Genomic DNA, 24,777 nt, shown 5'->3' with positions numbered 1-24,777 from the left:
GATAGTTTAGAACCAACCAATCAAGATTCAATAAAAGGTCCTACAGTTTTTTAGCCAACAAATATAAAACCTTGTAAAACGATTGTTTACCTATCCTCTATATCCCTGAAAAGTAAATATTCTTGTAACCAAACCTAAGCTATAAAAGTCTTTTCATCAGGGAAGAAGGGATAAGTAATATTTTTTTTAAGTGAATATCTGCAGAAAGGGAAGGGAGATTGGACTATAAATTTCACTGACACCCAAAATTATTTTAGCCACGTTATCTTATTCGTTGGCTCAAAAACTTTTGGTACTTTATTAAATTTGATTAGTGTTCAAACATTTCAACCTATAATCTTATGTACAGAAGTGGTAATTTTTAAAATCATCATTTGGGATGTATATCAATTCATCGTTCATTGTCTAGTTCCTTAAGTTCTCTGATTCCTATGTCGATAATATATCAGCTATAGCCACTTTATATTAAGTCGACATAATTTGAGAATGATAAGTTGAATCATCGTATGTAAGTCATGACAATAGATTTATAATTACTTGGATCATACACCAGATTATCATGTACTCTTATAAAGTGAAGCTTGCAGCTGGCTAAAATAACGAGCCCCTTCCATCCCCTCCCCTCCTACTGGATGAACGAACTGACTACGTTTATTGTAATATATATACTTCCCTATTCCATGCTATATAAGTATGAGGAATGAAAAAAGCTTTTTACATACAATAGCATACAAACATATAAATATACATACATAGAAAAAATAACAAGGATGACAACATCCATAAGTAGCGAAGCTAGAAAGATAATTCTATACATCTATCTTAAATGAAAGCATAATTATAGAATATAGAACAATTGTTGCTTATTCATCCTCGGAATTATCACAAAAAAGCAAGATTCTTTCATAAATAGGAGCTGATTGTTATTAATATTGAAATGTTTAAGACAGACTGATATTTAGAGACATAGAGTAGCTTCGCTACTAAAAATATGTACATAATATACGCATTCTAGACATACCAATATACAAAGTATCTTTTTTTTATATTTAGGCATTAGCAGATATTTTGGATTTAGTCCCTTTCGTGACAACGCCTCTTAAAGGGCGTTTCGTCGTATTTTCACATGAGCTTTCCTCCTATTTCTAGCTTCTGCAGGGCAATCACCTAACCTAACCTAACATAAACTATCAAAAGCTAATGTGAAAATACGACGAAAAGCCCCTTAAGAGGCCCGATATTTTTGAACACGCAGTGCTTGTTATATAAGTTGAACCTCCCACACTATGATGATAAACAATATAACCCTTTCTTTATTTTAAGATTATTGTATAAGAAGTTTGATCACTACATATTTGGAGCATATAAATCAAAATTCAATTAAAGTTTCCAATGTTTATGTGCCAACGAATAAGATAGAGTAATTTAAAACTTTGGGTACCAGTTAAAATTACAGTCCAATGTCAACTCCTAAATAGATATTGGGAACTTTTTTTACAGAGAGGAAAGGGAGGATTCAATGCAACCCCTCCCCCCTCCCTAAAAACAGTTACTAAAAACAGAATGAAATAGGAAATATTAATTTTTCGCCCATTGTCCTATCCTTTCACTGTATCAATTTAGTTTTAGCTTTAAGGAATAAAAATGATTTATTGTCGGTTTATCTAAATAATAATTTGGTATAATCCCATTCTCTACAAATTAAGTCCAAATAATCCCTCCCCCCCCATTATTTTATATAATTTAAAAATATAACATAAAAATGTGGCCTAAAAAAATTTGCTACTAGACGAATAAGGTAAGTTGAATGAAGGTAAACAAAGTTATTGGTTCAAAAGTCTGGACACTGCTTGTTTGAACTAGGTTTAACAAAAGTCCCCACAGTTTTAGGTAAACGAATGAAAGAACGTGTTTTTAAAACTTTGGGCACTTAAATCATTTCCAGTACAATGTCCCCTCCCTCCACCCTGAATAAGTTATAGAGTGGCTTCCCTGACAAAAACACAAAAAATCTGACCAAGAATTTTGCAAAGCACTTATATGGGAACTATACCCAGGGAATTAAGGATAGATTTTTACCTACAAACAAAAAATCTTTTGTTCTAGTAAATTGTTAAAAAAACTTATTTTGATTTAGGTTAGGTTAGGATTTAAAGGGAAGCTTTATATGTATCTTTTGATGGTTTCATTTGCAAACTTTAGTTTTGACAAGCAGTTTTTTTTCGAGAAGGTATATCCATGTGTCGCTAGAAATTTCTGTTTTTGTGAGGTGTCTGTCTTTGCTTTTTCATACAGGGATAAGACAATGGATGATAAATAAATCTTTCCAATATTTGCATGTGTAAACTTTGGGGACTGTTGGTTGAATTTTGATACAGAAAGGGTCATTTTGTGTATCATAATTGGGGCTGTATATCAATTTTTTAACCATCGTAAGATAAACATTAGTTAGCTTAAAAACTTTGGGGACTATAATCAAATCTTCATTGGTTGGTAAAAAAAGGAGTGTCTAGACTTTTCAACCAATAAATTAAATCTACAGAATGAGTAACTTTGTTGAGCATCCATTGTCTTATCCCTTAAGATCCCTAAATATATAGTATATTACAATTTAAAATTTGCTGTGTAATAAGATTAAACAGTACGTTTTGTTTTAATAATAAGTAAAAATATTTTTGTGGTATTTTTATCAAAATAATAATGACTTCATTTGAATTTTAATGATTTAATAATCATTTAATATATAAATGTTTGAGTAGGGTTAAGACAATGAACAATAAATTGATGTACATTCCCAATTATAATAAACCAAAATACCTTTCTGCAAATTGGTTATTGGTTTAAAAGTCTAGACTACATGCGACAAAAGTCTCCAAAGTTTTTAATCCAACAAATGAGACAACATATTCATAAAACTTTGAGTACCATTATAATTTACAGTCAATATCCCCTCCCTCTCTAAAATGCCATACTGCTTTAATTAAAAATGTAAAATGAAAAGTGTGTCAAAATAATAATATAATCATAAATATAATTTTGGATAAAGTTTTATATTGTATCTACTCTACATAGAAATTTAAAAGGTTTCCGCTAATTTATTCACAAATTTCTCAGGGTTCAGGGATAAGACAATGGAAGAAAAATCTATGCTTTTCATAAATGATGATAAACAAAATTAGTCCTTCTCTTGATTAAAGTTTCGAAACTATTAGTTTGGAACCAACCAATAAGATAACGTGGTTAATAAAACTTTGGATACCAGTGTAATTTATTGTCCAATTTCCCCTCCCTCCCTGCATATTTCAACACGTTGATCGAATAATACACAGGAAGGGAGGAGACATTGGACTTGAAATTATAACAGTACCCAAAGTTATAAAAATACGTTTTCTCATTCTTTGGCTCCAAAATGTTGGTTATCTTTATTAAATTTGTAATGGTTGGTTTAAAGTACTAGTGTCAGAAATTTTCAACCAATAAATTTACAAGTAAGAGGCAAAATTATTTTTCTTAGCAAAAACAGTTTAGTTAAATTTCCTTTTTATTCTTCTAACCCTTCTTTTTGTAAATGTCCACACAGCCGTAGATTTGAAAATTCATTAAAATGATTTATATCATTTATAAAAATAAATGGATAGTTTATTTGGTTAAAAATTAGATTTCTCTGTCTGTCTGTCTAACTAACTAACTTTCTACCTGTCTGTATGTTTATATTTCGGTCTATCTATCTGTTTATATGTTTGTCTATCTATCTGTCTGACTGACTATCAGTATATATTAATGTCTTTATTGCTATTCGTCTGTCTGTTTGTCTGTCCATCTAAATGACTGTCTATCAGTCTGTCTGTCTGTCTATATGACTATCAGTACATATATCTGTCTTTCCTTCAATCTGTCTGTCTGACTGTTAGTTTATATGTCTGTCTGTCTGTCTGTCTACAAGTCTGCCTATCTGTATATCTATATGTCTGTCTGTCTATCTGTCTACTAATCTGTTTATCAAGGTGTCTTTTTTGTTTATCAATCTGTCTGTCAGTCCATGTCTGTTTACCTGCATATCTGTATGTCTTTCTATCTATCTGTCTGTCTGTTCAACAGTCTGACTATACATTTGTCTATAATTCTATTTTTCCATACATCTTCCCATCCCTGTTACCCCTGGGGCCTGGACAAGATTTTGTCCTGAACTGTCGTTAAATATGATATATGTAGTTTAATACCAGCAATATTACAACGAGAAATTTTGCATGGATTGGCAACCGCGCGACCGTATTGCAAAATTAGCATTTAATTGTACATGTCTTGGTATATTTTTTAGCAGCTAAGCTGCTTCAAATTTGCATATGGCTGCTGGAATAATTTAGGAACGCAGCAGTGGCTGCCAGGCCCTGGTTTTTCCCGTAAGAAAAAATAAAGAATATTACAATATGCCTATGCCTTCATGTGAAATTCTTTTTACGTAAGTAATTAGATGCTTGTGTGTTTGTTTGTGTTCACATATTTAATAGGATTTCTAAATAGCTAAGCAAAATTTTCATCTACATAAATATTTTTATTTTTTATAATGTGAAATTTTTTTTACTAAAAAAATTAAGAGATTTTTTGTTCTATGTTGAGTTAAAGGACAAACGCAGGAGTCCCAAACATCGGATTGGACAAACGCAGGAGTGTTAAACTATTTATTTAAATAAGTATTTCTATACAGATTAGGTTAGGTTAAGATATGAATGTACAAATAAGCCCCACGGAGGGGTTAGGCATTTAAAACACATATAAGTTGGTCTTAAATAGGTTAGGTTAGGTCAAGTGTTCACTCCTGCGTTTGTCCACTCTGACGTTTGGGACTCCTGCGTTTGTCCTAGGACCTTTAAAGTATTTTCATTGTAAATTAATTCAAAAATACCAAGTTCCTAAAAATTATTTCATACACAAATTGCTTCTTAAACAAATAAGTCAGCAATAAAGCATTTTTTAATGAAGATATTTCTAATAAATCATACTTAGTATTACTCATTTCATAAGAATTCAAACATTTTTCTATCAATGAATGAAATTTTTTTTTTTAATAAAACAGTAAGGAGGATTATAAAATTTGTAAAAATAAGATAATAATTATTAATCATGTAATGTATCATGTAACGCTATTCTAAGAATGATAATATTTAATTATGTTGTTATAATAACAAACAAAAATCTAATCTAAATGGGTTTAATTCATATAATTACCCAACCACCCCCTATAAAAAAATCTGACATACATCCTTTTGATTACGGATTAGATTATTTTATTCATACTTTATGGTTTTTGTGTCTGAAGCTAAAGACCTCTAAAATTGCTGGTTTGAATTGGTTGAACTTTTCAGGGAGGCTTTATAATTATCTTGGGGTGGTTTTAGGTTATTTTCGTGGTTTTTTCCTCCCATTCCTTTAGGATAGGGGCGAATTTTAATTTTGATAATTTTGTTTACAAGTTTTCCAAAGTACATGAGAGAGTTTATAGTTCATTTTGATAGCATTTTTTATATAAAATAACAAGAACAATTCAAAGCTAATCTTGATAGTCTTTTTTATTATGATATTTTGCATGGTAGATATATGTTTTATGTATCAACGTAGATATCGATTATTTGTCACTAATGACCTCTATTGCAGTCAAAATCAAATAAGCTTTGCTGTATAATTTAAGTTTAAATGCAAGAATTGCCATTATTTGCTTTGTTTTTAGGGTGATCGACATAATTTAAATTTTCTATTATGACTTCAAATTAATATAATAACTTCCTGGGATGTAAATGGATAAGACAATTGCCAGTAAATTAATGTACATCCCAAATGAGAATAACACAAAGTATCCCTTCTGTAGATTTGTTACTTCAACGAATAAGAAAACGTTATTGTAAGACTTCAGGGACTAGTGAAATAACCAGTCCAATGTTCCCACCCTCCCTTGAAAACTTTAAAACATTTAAAGGAGGTAAATCTAGAAAAAATGGGAAGAGTTTGGGGGGGGGGGGAGGGTTAGTCAGTTATATTTTATAAGAAATTATTATTTCTTATCAATTTTGATATAAAAGTGACAAATTTGATAACAATGATAGACAAGCAAAACTTAGTGCACCAACAATAACGCAAGAATCACATTTTTTATGTTTCATGTTAGCTATAAACACCTTTATCTCAGAGAAAGAGAGGACAATGGATTGTATATTACACTAGTCCTTAAAAGTTTTAAAATAACGTTTTTAATTCGTTGGCTTTAAAACTCTAGGTACTTTAGTAAATTTTAATTGGTTGGTTAATTAGGTTGAGTGTCCAAACGTTTCAACCACTAAATCTACAAAAGGGGTAATTTTGTGAATGATCATTTAGGATGTAAATCAGTAATAATTGTAATTTAAATCATCATAATTGCGACAAAATGTAAAATTAAAATATGAAACATAGAAAAAAGGCGTTTTTGCAGAACCGATGGGACATTTAACGTTTGTCTTTACACAATATTGTTAACTGCATGGTGTATAGCTTCTCCGCAATGTATTATTGACTTACTTTTTGATCCGAGATCTTAAGGGATAAGACAATAGATGATAAATTGATATACATTCCCAATGATGATAAACAAAATGACCTCTTCTGTAAGTTATCTTGGAAGAAACCAAAAAGATCAATAATCCAAAGCTTTCCAGCCAATTAATAAGATATTATTGTTATAAAAATGTTGGTACCAAATTTACAGCCCAATGTCTAGTTGTAAAGCAGAACATTTCTTGTTCCTTAAGAAATTGTGATTTTCTATTATTTATTTACTTTTATGACAATGCTTAAATATATTAAGTTTCCTCAGGCAGTTTATAATTTTTTCAACTGCCAGCAATAAGGTTTTTGCCATTTGTGGCAGGTAGTTGTCTGTATTTATATACAATATATATGTATTGTTTATTCAGCGCAAAAGCAAATGTGGTGCGTTTAGAGGATCATTGCCGATTGAAGGGTACTACTATTTAACTCTTTGCCCCTCGAAAGTGGCAATGACTGACGTATTATCGTCAAATTGTTGTAAGGAAATTAAAAGGAAGTATGTAAAAAATATATGACAAAATATATTTGTGTGTCAATATATAATATATAATATATTTAATGTTGGCAATAAAGCTTATTTAAATCCCATCACTCATGCAGAGTTTGGGGGGGGGGGGAGAAAAATATTAAATATTTTATTACTTCTGAGTGTGTGTGTGTGTGTTTTCACTGCACTGTGTTTCAGGGATAGGAGTATGGCATTAGAGAAAAATTGGTTCCCAAAGTTTTATAACTGAGTTATTTTAATTGTTGGGTAGTATTATTAAATTTTGATTGGTTGGTTCCAAACAAACAGTATCCAATCTTTACAACCAATAATTTTAATCTTAGAGAAAGTTTAATTTTATTAATCATAATTGGGAATGGGGATGTATATTGTATAATGTATATCAATTTATATAGTACATTGTCTTATTCCTTAAGATCCATAAAACTATAGTTAGACAATATTTACATGATATACATACATGTATATGTAGTCGACTTAAACTAATTAAATTGAAAGTCAATAGGACCTCACCAGTTTTTACAGGGCCATTGATATATCCCTAATCCCTGACTGCAGTGGCAGTAAGCCAGTGAGTCAGGGAAAGGAATATACCAACTGAAGAAAAAAAATTTGCCTCAAACTTTTTGGCGACTTAAAATTGATAGTTTCTTGCAAGATAAATTGAGACAATGGTTAACTATATAAACTCAGAGAGAGGTATATTGGGCTGTTTATTATACTATCCTCCAAAGTTTAAAATAACGTTTTCTTAATCGTTGCTTGCAGGTTTAACAACTTTGGGGACTTTTAATGAATTTTGATTGGTTTGTTAATTAAGCTAAGTGTTCAAACATTTCCATCACTAATTTTAATATAAAGTAGGAGTAATTTTGTGTGTCACCATTGGGGATATACATAAATTTTTTAACCATTGTCTTATCCCTTTAAATCCCTATTAAAGAATGCTATTGAGACTTCATATATCTTCAATTTCTAAAAAAAAATGTATTTTTTTCCAGTTATCTTTTCCCTGTGCCTATCTGGGACATTAAAATAATATTTCATTCATGATAACTTTTGCAATTGAATAAATGCAGTATAAAACACAGGGACAAAGGGTATTCACCATCCATCAAGGGTTATATAACAGAAGTAGTAGAACCGCTGAACCAATATGGTTCTCCTTTTTTTGGCTACTTGCTCTTAATGCAACTAAAATTGAAAATGGTGGAACTTAAAACCCCCCTTCCATTTAGTGCCCCTAGAGGCTGTAAGGAGGCGTAGCCGCTAGTTTAGGGTTATGGTAAATACACCTTTGAACCCAAATCATTTAAAACTTCCAACAAACACTTAAATCTTGTAAAAATTACTCTTTTAATATCATTTCATATTTTTTGTTGATATAATAGGAGTACCAAAGTTTAGCAGGAATTGTCCACATCTTAATCCCTGGCTATTATGTCAGTGTTACTAACAGGAAGTTTTTCCCTTCATTCCACAGAATAAAAGTCAAAATTAAAAAGAATAAAAAAGTTTTTTTTTCCGAAAATAGATAAAAAGTGCAACAATAATCAATTCAAAAAATGCATTTTTTTTTATTTTTTTTTAATAATGTCAATTTTTGTCATTTTAAAGATAAGAGCAGGGATCTTAAGGGATAAGATTATGGCCGATAAATAATGTACTTCACCAATGATGATACACAAAATTAAACCTTCTGTAGACTACAATTAGTGGTTAAAACATTTGGACACTTAACTTAAGGAAATAACCAATCAAATTCATGAAAGTCCCAAAAGTTGTTAAGCCAACGAATAAGAAAACGTTATTATAAAACTTTGGGGACTAGTCTAAATATCTTCGTCCTCACTAGATAAGAGACAGGGAAGGGACATTGGACTGAAAATTACACAGGAGCCCAATGTTTTTCAAAACAACTTTGGGTACTTTGGGTTCTTAAATTTTGATTGGTCATTTCCAAACTGGTAGTGTCCACATTTTTAAATTTTTCAAGGGGTAATTATGTATATTATCATTGTTGATGTACATCAATTTATCGCCCATTGTCTTATCCCTTAAGATCACTGGATAAGAATTTAGCTTCTCTGTCGATCAATATTAGCATATACTGATGTCGATAATGTGTCAGCGATGATCACTTTGATGGTCGATAAATCCCTAATGATGATACATAAAATTACCCCTTTTGTAGATTACAATTAATGGTTGAAACGTTTGGACATTTAACTTAATGACCCAACCAATCAGAACTCACTAATCCTCAAAGTTTTTAAATCAACGAATAAAAAAGCATTATACAAATTTGGGGACTAGTATAATAATTCAAATTTTAAGGCATTAAAAGTATTTATATAAACTTAAATATACTTTGTGCATTAGTAAATTAAATATTAATGAAAAATTAAACGATTTTCCAGACAAATTTATAATGCACATAAATTGTTTTAATTTTAGAGTCTGCATTTTTATTTTAAATGTTTTTCTATAAATATTTAATTCAATGTTATTTGAAAAAATGACAAAAATTTGAAATATTAAGGGTTTATTATATCTGTAAGTAGCGAACCGACAATATCAAAATTATATTAAAAATAAAAACACTTATAAACAAAGAAAAAAGACGTTCTGTCTTAATTAGTAGGAGCAAAGCCACCATATAATTATATATATATGGAAAAACGGTCTAACCTGTATGAGTCCGTTGATGCGCTTTCAAATGGGAGCTCTTGGTGTACACCTTCTTACAGTTAGGGAAGCTGCACTTGTGTATCCTCCGCTTCTCCTCCAGCGCTGCGTCCAGCCGCAACTGCGAGTCGGCCAGGGTCAGAGTACCGCCTGCGGCGGCCGCTTTCAGCGCCATCGCGGTGGTCGCTGATGTCGGGGTGAATGAAATGAGGCGCGGGATGATCTTGCCGTTCTTGGAGGTGGTCACGCGGATGATGGTATTGCGCGGCTGGCCGTTGGGCCCGGTCGCCGAGGCTACCCGTACAAGGCCGGCGGGCAGCGCCCGCAGCGTGGTGGTTGTGGTGGCCGCGGTCAATGCACCCGTTAAAGCTGTTGTCTGCAGCGGCGTTGACGTTAGCAGCTGAGGGGAGGACGAGGAGAAAGTGGCGGCTGACACAACTTGCATAGGTGACGGCGAGGACCCGTGACGACTACCACCGCCGCTGCCGCTGGAAGCCTCTGGCGACGATGGCGGGGTCAGCGTCTGGAAGGAGATGGTGGGTGTTGTCGTGTGGCTGGTTGTCATGGCCGCGGCTGAATGGCCGATAGACAGGTGGTGGGCGTGCTGACCACCGCCGACGGCGTTGGATTGGTGGCTGTTGCCCATTTGTTGGTGGTGGTTGCCTATGGTGGCAACTTTGACCGTTAATTGTTGCCTAAAGCGATACAAAATATTAAAAAGTGTTAAATTTACTTTTTGAAAAAAATGAACACAGTAATAGTGTCTGACTGATTATGACGTAACAAAAAAAATTAGCCAATGAGAGGCCGTTATTGACCAATGGTAAAATTTATAGTGGCCTCTCATTGGCTAATTTTTTTTGTTACGTCATAATCAGTCAGACACTATTACTGTGTTCGAAAAAAATTATTTTCATTATGCAATTAATCTTTCTTTCTCTTAATTCTTAAAGACTTTATTAAGTTATTTTTCTTTTCCTCTCTGCAATAGTTTAACATGATTAGTTACGAACGAACGGATAAAGTTAGTTACAGTGAGGCTATGCTAATTAAAAATGTAAATAAACTTCTTACCTATTATCAATTGGAGAAACTAAACTAATATTATCCAACCTATTGCCAGCGTTAACATGACTTCTGGCAGCTTCTTTGCCGCTAAAAACAGCGGTCATGTTGGAGGTGGAGGTGCTGCTAGATGCCGCCAGTAAAGTAGCGGCTGAGCCGCTGCAGCTGGCGGAAGAAGGAGAGGAGGTGGTTATAATCCTTGCCTGCAGGCGGCCGGCAAGCGGCTGAAAGCCGCCAACCGCCTTTCCCTGCACAAACTGCTGTTGACCAAGCTGCTGTAGATTAGCAGAGCTTGATGTAGCCGTTGCAAGCATTAAACGCGGTTGATGGTTGACGGCTGGGCTGGATAGCTGGGCGCTGCTGGTGTTGCAGCGAGGTTGGTGGGCGGGCAGGTCACCCTCCAGAGAGTGGATGCTGCAGGTAGAACTGCTGGAGGACAGGAAGCCTGGATCTGAGGATACGGAGGCCTTGTCACTGCTGGAGCCTTCAGATACCTAGAGAAAGGAAAAATTATCGAACAAATTTATCTACTTTCATGAAAACTTAGGCTTTTAAATAGAAGGAAAAAGTGAGGGATAAGACATTGGTTCTTAAATTATATTGTTTTAAATTAATTTCCTCTCATTAATTGGCAAAAGAACATTGGAGCTTTTATTATATCTTGATTGCTTGAATCTTTTCCACCAATGATTTCAATCTATCAATAATTGTATTGTAAAATTAGGAAGAATGCCTTGGAATAAAAACAGTACATCTTATCAAACTTTAAACTAAGAACTTGAAGACAAAGGCCATGTAATCAAAATCCTTACCTTGTCCGTCTCCCAGATGTTGAGGTCATCTAGGCTGAGCCTGTCATCGTCAGTATCATCCAAGTCGTACGGCTCACATTTGATCAGCGGGTCAGTGTCCTTGATTTCCTAAATATTAGGTTAGGTTAAGTAGGGTTAAAGAAAGGCCCGGTGGATAATTGAAGGTCATACGGTTCACATTTGATCAGCTGATAATTGTCTTTGATTTTCTAAACAGTAGGTTAGGTCAAGAAGTGTTAAAGAATGGACCGCAGGGCTAACTATAGGTCAAAGGGTTTGAACTTAATCAGCAGATTAACCTTAGGTTAGGTTAAGTAGGATTAAAGAAAAGGCTGCAGGACGAACTAAAAGTCAAAGGGTTCACACTTAATTAGCAAGTCTTTATCTTTAATTTCCTAAACATTAGGTTAGGTTAGGTAATCAATTTAGCGGCCATTGTCGTATCCCTTTAGATCCTGAACATTATAATTTATTTGCACGGGTTTTAAACATACATGACTAAAAATAATACACATAAGTAGTAAAGTATACTAAAATTGCATGTTTATACAAATAATAAGTAATGCTTCATATAAAATGTAAAAATAATGATTCCCGATCTAATAAGGCGAAATTCATCCCTGAAATTGTGCTCCAGTAGTTTACGAGATCTTAAAGAGCAAACATAAACATCCATCAAGGTACTTTATACTTAGGTATTAAAAAAGTTTATTTTTGCAAATTATTGAAGAAAAACTATCAGTAAGGTTAGAACACCCCTCTAACTTGCAATATTGCCAAAAAGGAGTCGGTATTTTTTGTAGATGTTTGATGGGGGGGGGGGGGTATAGGTGGGTGTTTAGACATTCAATTTTTCAATTTGCCCCGTCTAGAAATTATGAACTTTTACTTTATTCAAAAAAGTTAAAATCTACAAAAAAACGGAGCAATACAATTTGAAAATTAAATGAAAATTAAAATACAAAAATGAGTTATCTTGTGTTACTTTTTATTACAGAGGGAAGTACAGGGACGTTCGTCAATGTCCTAATAATAGAGAAGCTGCGCTACTTAAATGCTTATGCTTACAAGGTCAACCAAGGTCAGGGATTTTAAGGGATAAGACAATGGACAAAAAATTCCTATGATAAAAATCAGCACTTGAATTGATTAAAATTATTACTGAAAAAGTTAGGTACTTCTAGATTGTAATCATCTATCAAAATCAATCAATCTAAGTCTCTAATTTTGAAACTAAGGAAAGAAATATAGTGTCTATAAAAATTTGGGTACCAGTATAATTTACAGTCCAATGTCCCCTCCCTCCCGGAAAAAGCGTGAGTGATGTAATTACATTGATTCAAATGAATATAATAGTTAGTGTAACCTCCAGGAATTTAAGGATTGGGCTTATACAAAAAATTATTATTATATTGTTAAACTAGCGGCTACGCTTCTAGAGGCCTTCAGCAGAGCAAACTTTAGTTTTAAGAAGAAAAACAAATTGTGGGATCATTTTTTCTAGGGGTAATTTCTCTTTCAGGGTGATTTTTCCGCTCCCCCAAAATAATTTTAAACTTTCCTATATCTTGAGGGGAAGTTGACCTATATTAGACTGAATAGCCTAAAACCTGCCCTTTGATTAATATTGGGCCATTCGATAGATTCTAAAGAACAAACACATACACACATATAAACAATTTTTTTAATGTTTGGCTTAAAATAAAAAAAACACCAAAATTAATTCCCTTTCCTATAGGTATATGCCTTAAATCATGTACTTTAATAATTAAAGAAAACAATTCGTGTTTATAATTAGGAATTTGTTCTAAGGAATGTTAAACAAATAATGTTAAACAATTAAAGTACATTAATTACATTTCATATTATATTAACTTAAAAAAAAACAAGGATGACAACATCCATAAAAGCGAAGAACTGAAATGGTAAGACAACGAACATCATCACTTGTAGAGTGTCAAAATTGAATAACTAGAAGATAAATGTACATATAATTTCGAAACAAATTTTTAAATAAATTTGTTGAAAAACTAATTAAATGCAGGTTACTTTTTATGGACATTTTGAGCTAACTGTTTGGACAGACGGACTGACCTTCGATCCCAATTTTAGAAAAGCTTTTTAAAAAAATCTGCGAAAACCATCTACAGAAAATTTGACCATTTTCTTATCCCTTAAGATCTTTACAAAGAAAATAGTCTCTTTTAAAACAAATATTCCTGCCGAACAGACGGACGGACGTACAGACCATTACTTTTGATGTAAGTGGCTACATAAAAAAATGGCTTACTTAATATAAATATTTTTTATTTATGATTTGATACAATAATCATTAGAGATATTTCAACGACGGAGGAACAGACAGACGTACAGACATTATAGTTATAGAGTAGATGCGCTACTTTGTAAAAAACGGCCATACTTGAAATAAATCTTCCTCCTTAATCTCAGATTTGATCTATGAATCATGGATGATCCCAAAGACGGACGTACAGACTAACGTAAAGACATACAGATAGACCATAATTATAGAGTAGCTTCGCTACTTTTTAAAAAAGGCCTTACTTGAAATAAATCTTCCTCCTTAATCTCAGATTTGATCCAGGAATCGTGGATGATGCCGACTGACTCGACAAAGTCGAAAGGTTCATTCTTGATCTGGGGCTCCTGTTCCCGCAGGTAACGTTCCATCTCATAACTGGTCTGAAAATAAAATGAAATTATTAGTTTTTGGTTGGTATTGTCATTAAATTTGATGTTTTATTGCAATCATTACGTAAAATTAATAGAATTTCTGTGTGTGTGTATGTGTGTGTGTGTGTGTAGCGAAGGATTTCACTAACCTCTGAACTGATATGGTTCTCCTTTACATTGAAGTTTGCTTGCAGGTCCAAGGAATGTTTATAACTACTATGATAGACAGACAGACAAACATATATATGACAGAAAAATAGACAATAAAACAGATATAACAGACAAGCAATAATAACAGACAGACAGATAAACAGATATATAGGACAGACACACAATAAAATAGACAGATATAACAGACAAACATAAAGACAATCATGTGTGACATTGAGATAGACAGACAAACAAACATATATGACAGACAAACGAACAAACATATAAGAAATTGAATGTGTTAAAGGCTAAGATAATTTATTTTAAGAAGTACTTTCTTACAAACACATGTTTGGAACTTCCCATAAAATCATTTTGAACCGTATTTGAAAACCTCCCCCCCCCCCGAAAAAAAAATACATTGATAATTTGTGTAATTTATACAACCCAATCACTGCACTGTAGGGAGTAAAATGGATAAGAAAATGTTCATCCTCAATTATGATAATTAAAATTAACCCTTATATTGATTCAGATTAATGCTGGACACCAAAGTTTTGAAATTAAAGACCAAGAGAAAGTAACTGTAAAAACATTGGGAACCAGTCTAATTTACAGTCCCCAAAGCCTACGTAAGAAATATCTTTCAGGGGAGGAGGGGGGGGGGGATAGTTGATCCACTTTCAGAATAAGGGAAATTACCCCACATGTTTGTAAAGAAACCCTAGAAATTCATTTATTTTCATTTTCAAAAGATTTATGCTAATTTAAAGCATCGCCAGCCGCTAAATTATAGCAGATGAATTAAAGCGGCAAAATGTAGCTGACGCTTGAATCTAGTTATGAAAATTAGACTGTCTAGATTTTAGCGGCCAAAAGCGGCTAGCGGTCAACGTTTTTTTTGCGGCTACTTAAGCTTTGATTGTAAATTTATTGATTTGCCGACTTCATATACTTTATACAGGGAGGGAGGGGAAATTGGACTGTTAATTACATGTGTACCTTAAGTTTTTTACTTACGTTATCTTATTCGTTGACCCAAACACTTTGTGTATTTAAATATTGATTGCTTACCAAACCAATACATTTTAATCTATCAAAGGGTTAATTTTGTGTATCATCATTGGACACATACATCAAATTATTATCCATTGTCTTATCCCTTAAGATCCCTGACTATTTACTATATTTGCAAAGTTTCAAATTTTTTATTTTGATAACAAACCAGGAAGGAGGGGGGGGGAGGGCAATGAAAGATAAAAATCTAACTTCAACCATTTATAGTAATAATCAGTTGCCAAAGACATAATTTTACACATAAGTATTGAGTCAGGGGAATAATTAATTTATCGTCCATTAAATAATTCCTGTTTCCCTGAGACTAACTATGTTTGATTTCTGATAATAGTGCATTTTTGCATGAGCGAGACTACTCTAGTAATTTGTATGTCCGTGAGTCCATGATTTAAAATTAGCAATGCTTTTTTAATAGGGAGGGAGGGGCCATTGGACTTTAAATTATACTGAAGCCCAAAGATTTAAAAATATTTTTATTTGTTCACTTTATTACAATCTTGATTGAGAATGCAATGTCCAAACTTTTCCACCAAAATCGTCCATTGTCTTTTCCCTTAAGAAACTTGTTTTCATAGCATTCTGATGTACGTACTAAATCTATTCATAGAGTAGCTGCGCTACTGACAAGGGTTCTTAATATTGTCATCCTTGTTTATCTTAGTCATTAATAAAGTTTCAAACTAGTTATTTGATAATTTGTTTTTAGTACAAAGTACACAATTATAAAATTTTGTAATAATTACTTAAATCAAGTCAAAAACAATTTTGTTTCTTTAAAACGAGGATAATTATATCCATTAGTAGCTAAAGGGAAACATGTTCTCTCATTCGTTGGCTTACAAACTTAAGAAACTTTCATTATATCTTGATTGGTTGGTTCAAACTAGCAGTGTCCTAACTTTGTAATCAACAATACATTAGATATACATCAATTAAACATATATTGTCTTATCCCTTAGAATTCCTGATTTATAATAGAGTTAAACATATCAGGGAGTTAGCTGACAATGGGCTATTTATTACACTAGTCCCCAATATTTATTAATAAGGTTTTCTTATTGGTTTGCTTGTGAACTTTGGGGGCTTTTAAAGAATTCTGATTGGTTGCTTAATCAAGCTGAGTGTTATACGTTTAACACATAATTATAATCCACAAAAGGGTAATTTTGTCTATCATCATTGGGGATGTACATCAATTTATGGGCCATTGTCTTATCCCTTAGATCCCTGTAAACATATTCTATTTAAATTGTTAAGTTTATTTAATTAGTTATGCTACATGCGAAAATAAACGCTCGTTATAGTCAGGGCTCACCATTTATCTCTTTTTTAATATCTGTTTAAATGGAAAACTCAATCGGTTTAATTGTTAGCTAGATCTTATTAAACAACTTTCGGGAATTCTAAAACATTAATTTATCGTATTAGAGACAGCTTTCCGCGGATATTAAAAGTTGTAATCCATACTAGAAAATTTATTTTCGTCAATAGAATTATCTTGTTGTCTTTACCAAACTTTAAATTGGATAATAGGTTTTTTCTAACAAGGATAAAATTTTCCATTGATTTTTATAAATATATGCTTAGGATCTAGGGAAGGATAAGACGTTTGACTGTAAATCATACTGGTACCTAAAGTTTTTAAAACTAAATCTTTAATTTCTTGCTTTAAACCTTTTCTCGTATTCATTCGAATCCGGTGGATAGGAACCAGTTCTCATCTATACGAAAAAACTATGTCTAGCATCGTATTATATCCAGCTTTCTACGAATATAAAAATGTACAATCATAAGATTAAAACCAGTTTATTTAGCCCTTGCCTTCGGCACCTCGGGGCTAAAAAACTGGCTTTAATCTTATAATTGTACATTCTATATCCGCGGAAAGCTGTTTATAATACGATGCGAGAAATTATCAAATCTTGATAAGTTAGTACAAACCAGTAGCGTCCACAGTTTTTAACCAATAAATTGTCTATTAAAAACATTAATTTATCGTCTATTGTCTTATACCCAAAGAACCCTAATGTAAATTTCTAGAGTAGCTAAATAATGTTTAAAAGTTTTTAAACTTTTTGAAAGTAAGTTTATAATATTTTAAACGGTTTGAATTTGATATAATACACATCCAATAGATATTATAATGTAGATACTCAATGATATTGTTGGACCAATGGGTTGGGGTTTATAATAGATCATTCTATAAACTTGTATGGCTGGGAGGGAGGGGACATTGGACTGTAAATTACTTGTAATCAAAGTTTTATAAACATTATCTTTTATTTGTTGGCTTAAAATCTTTGTGCAATGTTCTTGAAATTTGTTGGTAAAGACTAGCAAACTTATATTAAGGGCAATTTTGTTTATCATCATTGGGAATACACATCAATTTATAGTCCATTGTCTTATCCTTAAGATATCTCTTTTGGGCCGAGTCATTAAATGTCTATCTATACTTTATAAGTCTATTAGCACAACACACTTCACCCAACTTTAAAATTTTGGGTCTAAAAAATATTTCATATTAAAAATCACAGTTAAATCTAATCATTTACAGTAACTTTTAAAAGTAATTTTATTGTATTGACGACTAAGAAAACTGGTTCAAGTTTTTTGATTAGTTGGAAAGCTGCATCTTAGTCCCGGGATTAAGGGATTTAAAATTTGTGTGACAGGCTAATTCATGGTCTGATTTTGTACAGTATGTTCTGTACATATGAGTTTTCTTGAGTTTTAAAATATATTTTTTTAAATATGTACAAGACAAAGAGATTTAAAATGAAATAAATTCGACTTTTATGTACAGTATTTGAGGAGGAATTTGTCTTGTACTTAATTAACTTTTGTACAGTCTCGGAAAAATGGGTAGCTGTCACTTAAATCTTAATATTGTTAGTAGTGAAGATATGCTATAACTAGGTTATGTCTGTACGTCCTGTATAGTAAAACATCTTATTTTTCTTGTTTATTATTCTAAAAAATAGCCTCAAACCACCCCAAGACATTTACATCGCTTCCGTGAAAAGTAATACAATTTAGTTGAATTTTTTCTGAGATCTTTAGCTTCAGACAAATAAACATTACTACTTTATATTACAGGATTATTATATAGAATAAAAGTTAAAAACTTAAACTGAAGCAATTAAAACAAGTATTTTTCTTATAGGTGCAATTTTAAATCTATCATTACTGTATCTAATGGGCATGAAGGTTTTAAGCTATTTATTTTTCTTGTACATCTTTTAATAAAATGTGAATATGTATATAGAAAGATAAATCCTCACAAGCTGCCAAATTTCCATTAAAATTTGATAATTAAAATTTGCTTTACAATAGTTTACATCAAAAAAACCAGGGAGGGAGGGGACATTGGACTGTAAATTACACTGGTACCCAAAGTTTTATAACTAAGTTATCTTATTTGTTGGTAACACTGGTACTCAAAGTTTTACAACTAAGTTATGGTATTTGTTGGCTTAAAAACTTTGGGAACTTTTTATTGAGTTTTGTTTGGTTGGTTGCAAACTTTTCAACCAATAATTTTAATCTACAGAAGGAGTAATTGTTTTTATCATCATTGGGGATGTATATCAATTTATAATTCATTGTCTTATCCCTTTAGATCCTTGAGTACAATAGTTTACCTCAAAAATTAGAACACAAAGCAATATTAAGGGGGGGGGAGGGTTTGTTTGATGTTTGTACTTTTCAGGGATACAGGGATAGGACAATGACAATGAATTTATATTTCTCCATTACTTTTGTGGCAGGGATCTTATAGGATAAGATAATGAACTAAAAATCAGTATATCTGAAAAATTGAAGTGCTTGTTTGAAGAAATAACTCAAAATTGAATAATAGTGCTCAAAGTTTTTATGTCTACGAATAAGAGAACCTGTTTATAAAACTTTGGGTACCAGTAAAAGTAAATATCCATTTCCTCCCTGGGTATGGGTAAGCATTGGGGAGAAAGAATAGGTTGAAGATTAATTAAACTGCCATTGTCTGTACCCTCATTCCCTGTAAAATTTGCCTATTAGAATACCATTAACTAATTTTAATATTTTGGGGTAAAGGAATTCTATATGCTCAGGCAGGGAGTGGATATTAGAATAAAAATTTATATTTTGGTACTAAAAGTTTTATACCTATATACGTTTTCTCATTTGTAAGCTTGAAATCTTTGAGGACTTTTTAAAATTTGGATGATACAATTTTGCAGTGTGCGAATTTTTCGATTTGAGATTAAATTTTACTAAAGGGATACGTTGGTTTATTATAATTTGGTGTATAAATCTGACAATTTGTTTATCCATATGATACCCGTACATACAAATGCTCTAAAAGGGTCTAGGAAAGGTTTTAGGCTTTTTTAGAAGAAGAAAATATGTGATTAATAATAACTATAGATAAAATAAATTTTTAATTAATTTAAAAATACTTATAGAACAAATATATTTTTGGATAAAACTGTAAATCATTTTTTGTCGAATTAAAAAAAATTAGATGAATGCCAATTTTTATATGATAAATTAATAGAACTTTGATCTTTAACCATAACCAGTACATCCAATAGTAATAAATTGTGTAAGGTATACAATGATAATAAACAAAATTACCAGTCTGTAGATTAAAATCATTAGTTGAAAAGTTTAAACACTACAAATTTTGAACCAACTAATCAAAATTCAATAATAGTACCCAAAATTTTTAAGACAACTTTGTCAAAAAACTTTTGGCACCAGTTTAATTTACAGTTCCCTTCCTCCATGGTTATTAATTCATCTTGATTAAATCCCTACCCCCTCCCTTAAAAATTAAAATATCCCATTGGCAAGATTCCTGTGCACGCACCTAAAGTGCAAATATAATTGCAAACGTAAATATAAAAGGTGTGCATTCAGTTCAGCACGCGGCACATGTATCACCTCAACAAATCAGCAAAATCACATTTTATTACAACAGCACAAACTGCCCTTTCACCTTTATTAACTCTCATTATAAAAACACCAATCTTTTATATTTGCTATTGTGTTTTTCGCAAATGCGAAAACACTATGCAGATTTGATCATATGCGGAATTGTATGCACACCACGTAACAATAATGATAATAACAAACAAAGATAAAATTGATTTATTTTTAAGTGCAATGCCGAAACTTTTCTAAAATACATTTTTGTACGTTAGTATGTACGTTAGTTTCATAAGAATAGATATTTAGTAATATTCCATACTTATTCATTTATGTTTAATGATTTTTCTAAAATCATTAAATCTCATTTACTTATATATAATTGAAATATAGAGAGAGTAGATGGATAATAAATTAATCTTTCTAAAAATTTAAAATTCTGCTTTTCATAGCATTATCCTATTCTCTACCCTAATTAAACAAATGGAGGGAGGGGCCATTGCATTGTAAATTACACTGGTACTCAAAAGTTATCTTATTCTTTGGCCCATAAACTTTGGGTACTTTAAATAAATTTATATTGATTGGTTCAATATATCAATTTATCGTTTATTGTCTTATCCCTTAAGATCTCTTGTAAAACATAAATAATTTTAATAATAGTCTTTTAAGAACTTCTTGAGAAAATTCTAAAAATTATTCATTAGAATGTAATTAAATATTTCAACTAAAGAGTAAAACTTTTTCCTCCTATTTTTTCGCCAGTCAAAAATAAGAATTCCTCTCTTAATCTTAAATTTTAAACAGGGAGGGAGGGGACATTGGTCTGTAAATTATACTGGTACTTAAACTTTACCACAGTTAATTTTAATGTTTATCATAATATACATTTAAAGATTTAAAGGGGGGGGGGGGGGGTAATTTTGTCCAACTGACATTGAAAAAGGATTTGGCTAAAACAGTTGCACGTCTGTACGTTTATAGCCACATAGTTGTTACAGGAAGCGAAGCTAATCTATAATTTGATCAGTTGTATTGCAATGTTTTACTTGAATATTGATTTAATTCATGTAATGTTTAAGTACGTTTCTGTCTTTTATGGATCTGAAGGGATAAGACAATAGATTATAAATTGATATACATCACCAATGATGATAAACAAAATCACCCATTCTGTAGATTAAAATAATCGGTTGAAAAGTTTGGTTAATGAGAGTACCCAAAGTATTTGATTCTACGAATATATAAGATAACGTGCTTTTAAATCTTTGGGTAACTGTGGCAATACACTACTATAAACATATTTATTCTTGTGTGTAACTAAAAAATAATTTTTAGTCTTAACTCAAGCGTAAAACCTTTAAAGTACGTACAAGGGATAAAAAAAAGTCGTAATGTCCGTTTGTCTGTCGGTTTGTTATTAAGGGGGGAAAGATTTATCATATATTGACCTATCACTGTTTGACGTCAATTTTAGATCTTAACTTCAAAATTTTGCCTTTCACTGCCTTTGATAGATGTTAATTATTAGGGGGAATAATGGGTTGTTGATTAAATTAGCTAACATTGTTCTTTCCCTTTCTGGCATTAAAAAATAATTATATAAAGCCATTACATAGTTTTTTAATGATTTTCTTTAGATTTAAAATAATATTCATGAAAAAAAAACATTAAAGAAGGAGAGGACATTATGGATCTAAAGGGATAAGATAATGGCCGATAAATTTATGTACATCCTAAATGATGAAACACAAAATTTACCTTCTGTAGAAATTAAATTAGTGGTTAAAACGTTTAAACACTCAACTAAATTAAAAAACAAATTAAAAAGCTTCTTTTAAAGCTTAAAGACAGACGTACAGACATTTAGAATCATATAATAAAAGCTTCGCTACTAAAAATTATTCAAGATATGCGGTGAATATTTTTTCTTTGAAGTTTTTTTCTCGAGTTTGTTACATGATCAAGGTTGAAAATGAGGTTTTGTATTAGGGTAGAAACTTTAGTTTTGTGCTGTTATTGTATTAACATAGGACTGTCATAACTTGGGATCTAAAGGGATAAAACAATGGAAGAAAATTTATATATATCCCCAATGATGATAAACTGAATTATCCCGTGTACAGATTCAAATTTTGTTTAAAAGGTTTTTGACAATTATAATTTAGAACCAGTTTCGAGACATACTGAAAAAGCATGTATCGTATCGTACTAAAGACAATTTTCAACGAAGAGTAAAAAACAGTCTAATTTCATTATCCGCGGAAAGGTGTCTATAATATAATGCGATAAATAACTATTATCGACATGAAACTGATGAAAACTGTTGAAAAAATGCGCACAACTCTAATAATGCTACCTATAAAAAAATACATGATCTTGGTAAGAGGCGTGAACAATCTTATTTGAGATTTCATCAAATGTCCCTTTTTTCTCCCCTCCCCTCTCCTTTATTTTTTTGACCTCTGTAGACTAAGATTAACAATTCAGGGATCTTAAGGGATAAGACAATGAACGGTTAATTGACCTCAAATGTACACTAAAATTATTGGTTGAAAAGTTTGGACATTACAGATTGAACCAACTATTAAAAGTCCTCAAAATGTTAGAATGATTTGTTTATAAAACATTGGGTACCAGTTGTGATGGTTGAAAAAAAAATATCAAAAACTATGATGAAAAGATACCTACTTAAAATCCTATAAGACGCGTTGACTATAATATTAGGTGTTCTATCAATGTCAAGGATAAGACAAAGGCCGATACATTTATGTACAACCCCAATGATAATACACAAAATCACCCCTTCTGTAGATTACAATTAGTGGTTGAAACAGTTGAACCGTTAACTTAATGAGACAACCAATCAAAACTCAAATAGTCCTCAAAGTTGTTACGCCAATGAATAAGGAAACATTATTTAAAAAACTTTGGGGAATAGTGTAATAAACAGCCCAATGGTCCCCCCCCCCTCTCTGCCAGGGGCGTCCAAGCTTTTTTATTTGAGGGGGGGGTAAAATTTGAAAATAAAAGTTTTGGGGGTGCCTACGGCACCCCCAAATTCATTTAGGGGGGGAAATCACCCCTTTACCCCCCCCCCTTGGACGTCTATGCTCTCTGCATAGGAGTATGAATAAAAAATGATCTATTATTGAATCCTTATTTCCCAGAATTTTATGGGTGAAATGAAGATGCTATTCTAAAAAAATTTGCTTGAATGAAAACACTCTTAATATTAGATGAATGGGTAAATGTGTATGTAAATAGTGTTTCAAAAAATATATGAAATAATTTAAAAACTAAAAACAATTTCTTTATTTAATACCTATATCTAAAGAAAAAAAAGAATCAAATTAGGTACTTTTAATAGATTTAAAGAAAATTATTTTAAATTTAAAGTACTACAATTTGACAGGAATTGATAATAAATCTCTTATATGATTTTAACTTTAAATTATCACACCCAGTATATGTAGATAGATAAGAAAAGAAAATATATTATTTGGTACACACTGTATAACAATTAAAAATCTTAAATATTTTAAAATTTCTAGGGGCACCCTGTAAATATGAATGTGTGAGTATATTGTGTCCAAAGTGAGTCCCAACTACAGGGTGTCTTCCATTAAGGTGAACAAATCAAGAAATTAAAAATTTTGAATTTTTTAAAAATGAACAGTTCTCACCTAATAACAATAAATAGAAAAAAAGTATTAAATTAAAAAAAGCTCTTTGTAAATATACCAGCAGCTGCCCCCTTTACTTGGCATCTAGAGGCTTGTATTAGAAGGAGTAGGGAAAACATAAGACTTAAAACTAATTTTCTAATTTTCAAATAGCCTAAAACCATCCCTGTCTACAAAAAAAAACTTACTACTTTATATGTTGCTGGGAGTATTTTTATTGATAATTAAACCTTTTTTGGTGGTAACTTTAAAAATAGACTAAAACCTGGCCATTTGTTTATTTTCTCAACCTCATATAAAATTTCCCTGACCAAGAGATGGACAAATTAGTATTCAACACGAGAATGGTCAGGGCAATGAGGGGCAGGGGGGATTTTTCATCATCAAAATATATTGGAATTTTCTACTACGTGGTGGGGGGGGGGGGGCGTGTTTTGAAGGGTTAGTCTGGTTGATGAATCTACGAAGGAAGGGAATATCAAAGACAGTTATGGTTATTTTGAGATTTTAATTCACTTGAATTTTATAATTTTTGGTGTAAATATAAAAGGGGTAGTTGCACGAAATGCATTTAAACTTGAATTCAGTGAACTGTTCAATGATT

At 31.8% G+C, this 24,777-nt stretch overlaps 1 protein-coding gene across 1 annotated transcript in view; it reads right to left on the bottom strand.

The window, feature by feature from the left end:
* Positions 1 to 24,777, bottom strand: part of LOC145322774 (uncharacterized) — an 89,479-nt gene that overhangs the window by 6,851 nt on the left and 57,851 nt on the right. Inside the window, exons 2-5 of the mRNA XM_080165029.1 lie at positions 14,218 to 14,355; positions 11,653 to 11,760; positions 10,850 to 11,334; positions 9,779 to 10,470 (exon numbers count right to left, since the gene is read on the bottom strand). Coding sequence (XP_080021155.1) covers positions 9,779 to 10,470; positions 10,850 to 11,334; positions 11,653 to 11,760; positions 14,218 to 14,355 — 1,423 coding nt within the window. The remainder of the gene's footprint in view (positions 1 to 9,778; positions 10,471 to 10,849; positions 11,335 to 11,652; positions 11,761 to 14,217; positions 14,356 to 24,777) is intronic.

The sequence above is a fragment of the Acartia tonsa genome, chromosome 6, assembly GCF_053477335.1.
Source record: "Acartia tonsa isolate MP-2025a chromosome 6, ASM5347733v1, whole genome shotgun sequence".
NCBI lineage: Eukaryota > Metazoa > Arthropoda > Copepoda > Calanoida > Acartiidae > Acartia > Acartia tonsa.
Note: the sequence above shows the minus strand (reverse complement) of the source record. Positions and strands in the feature narration are given on the sequence as shown.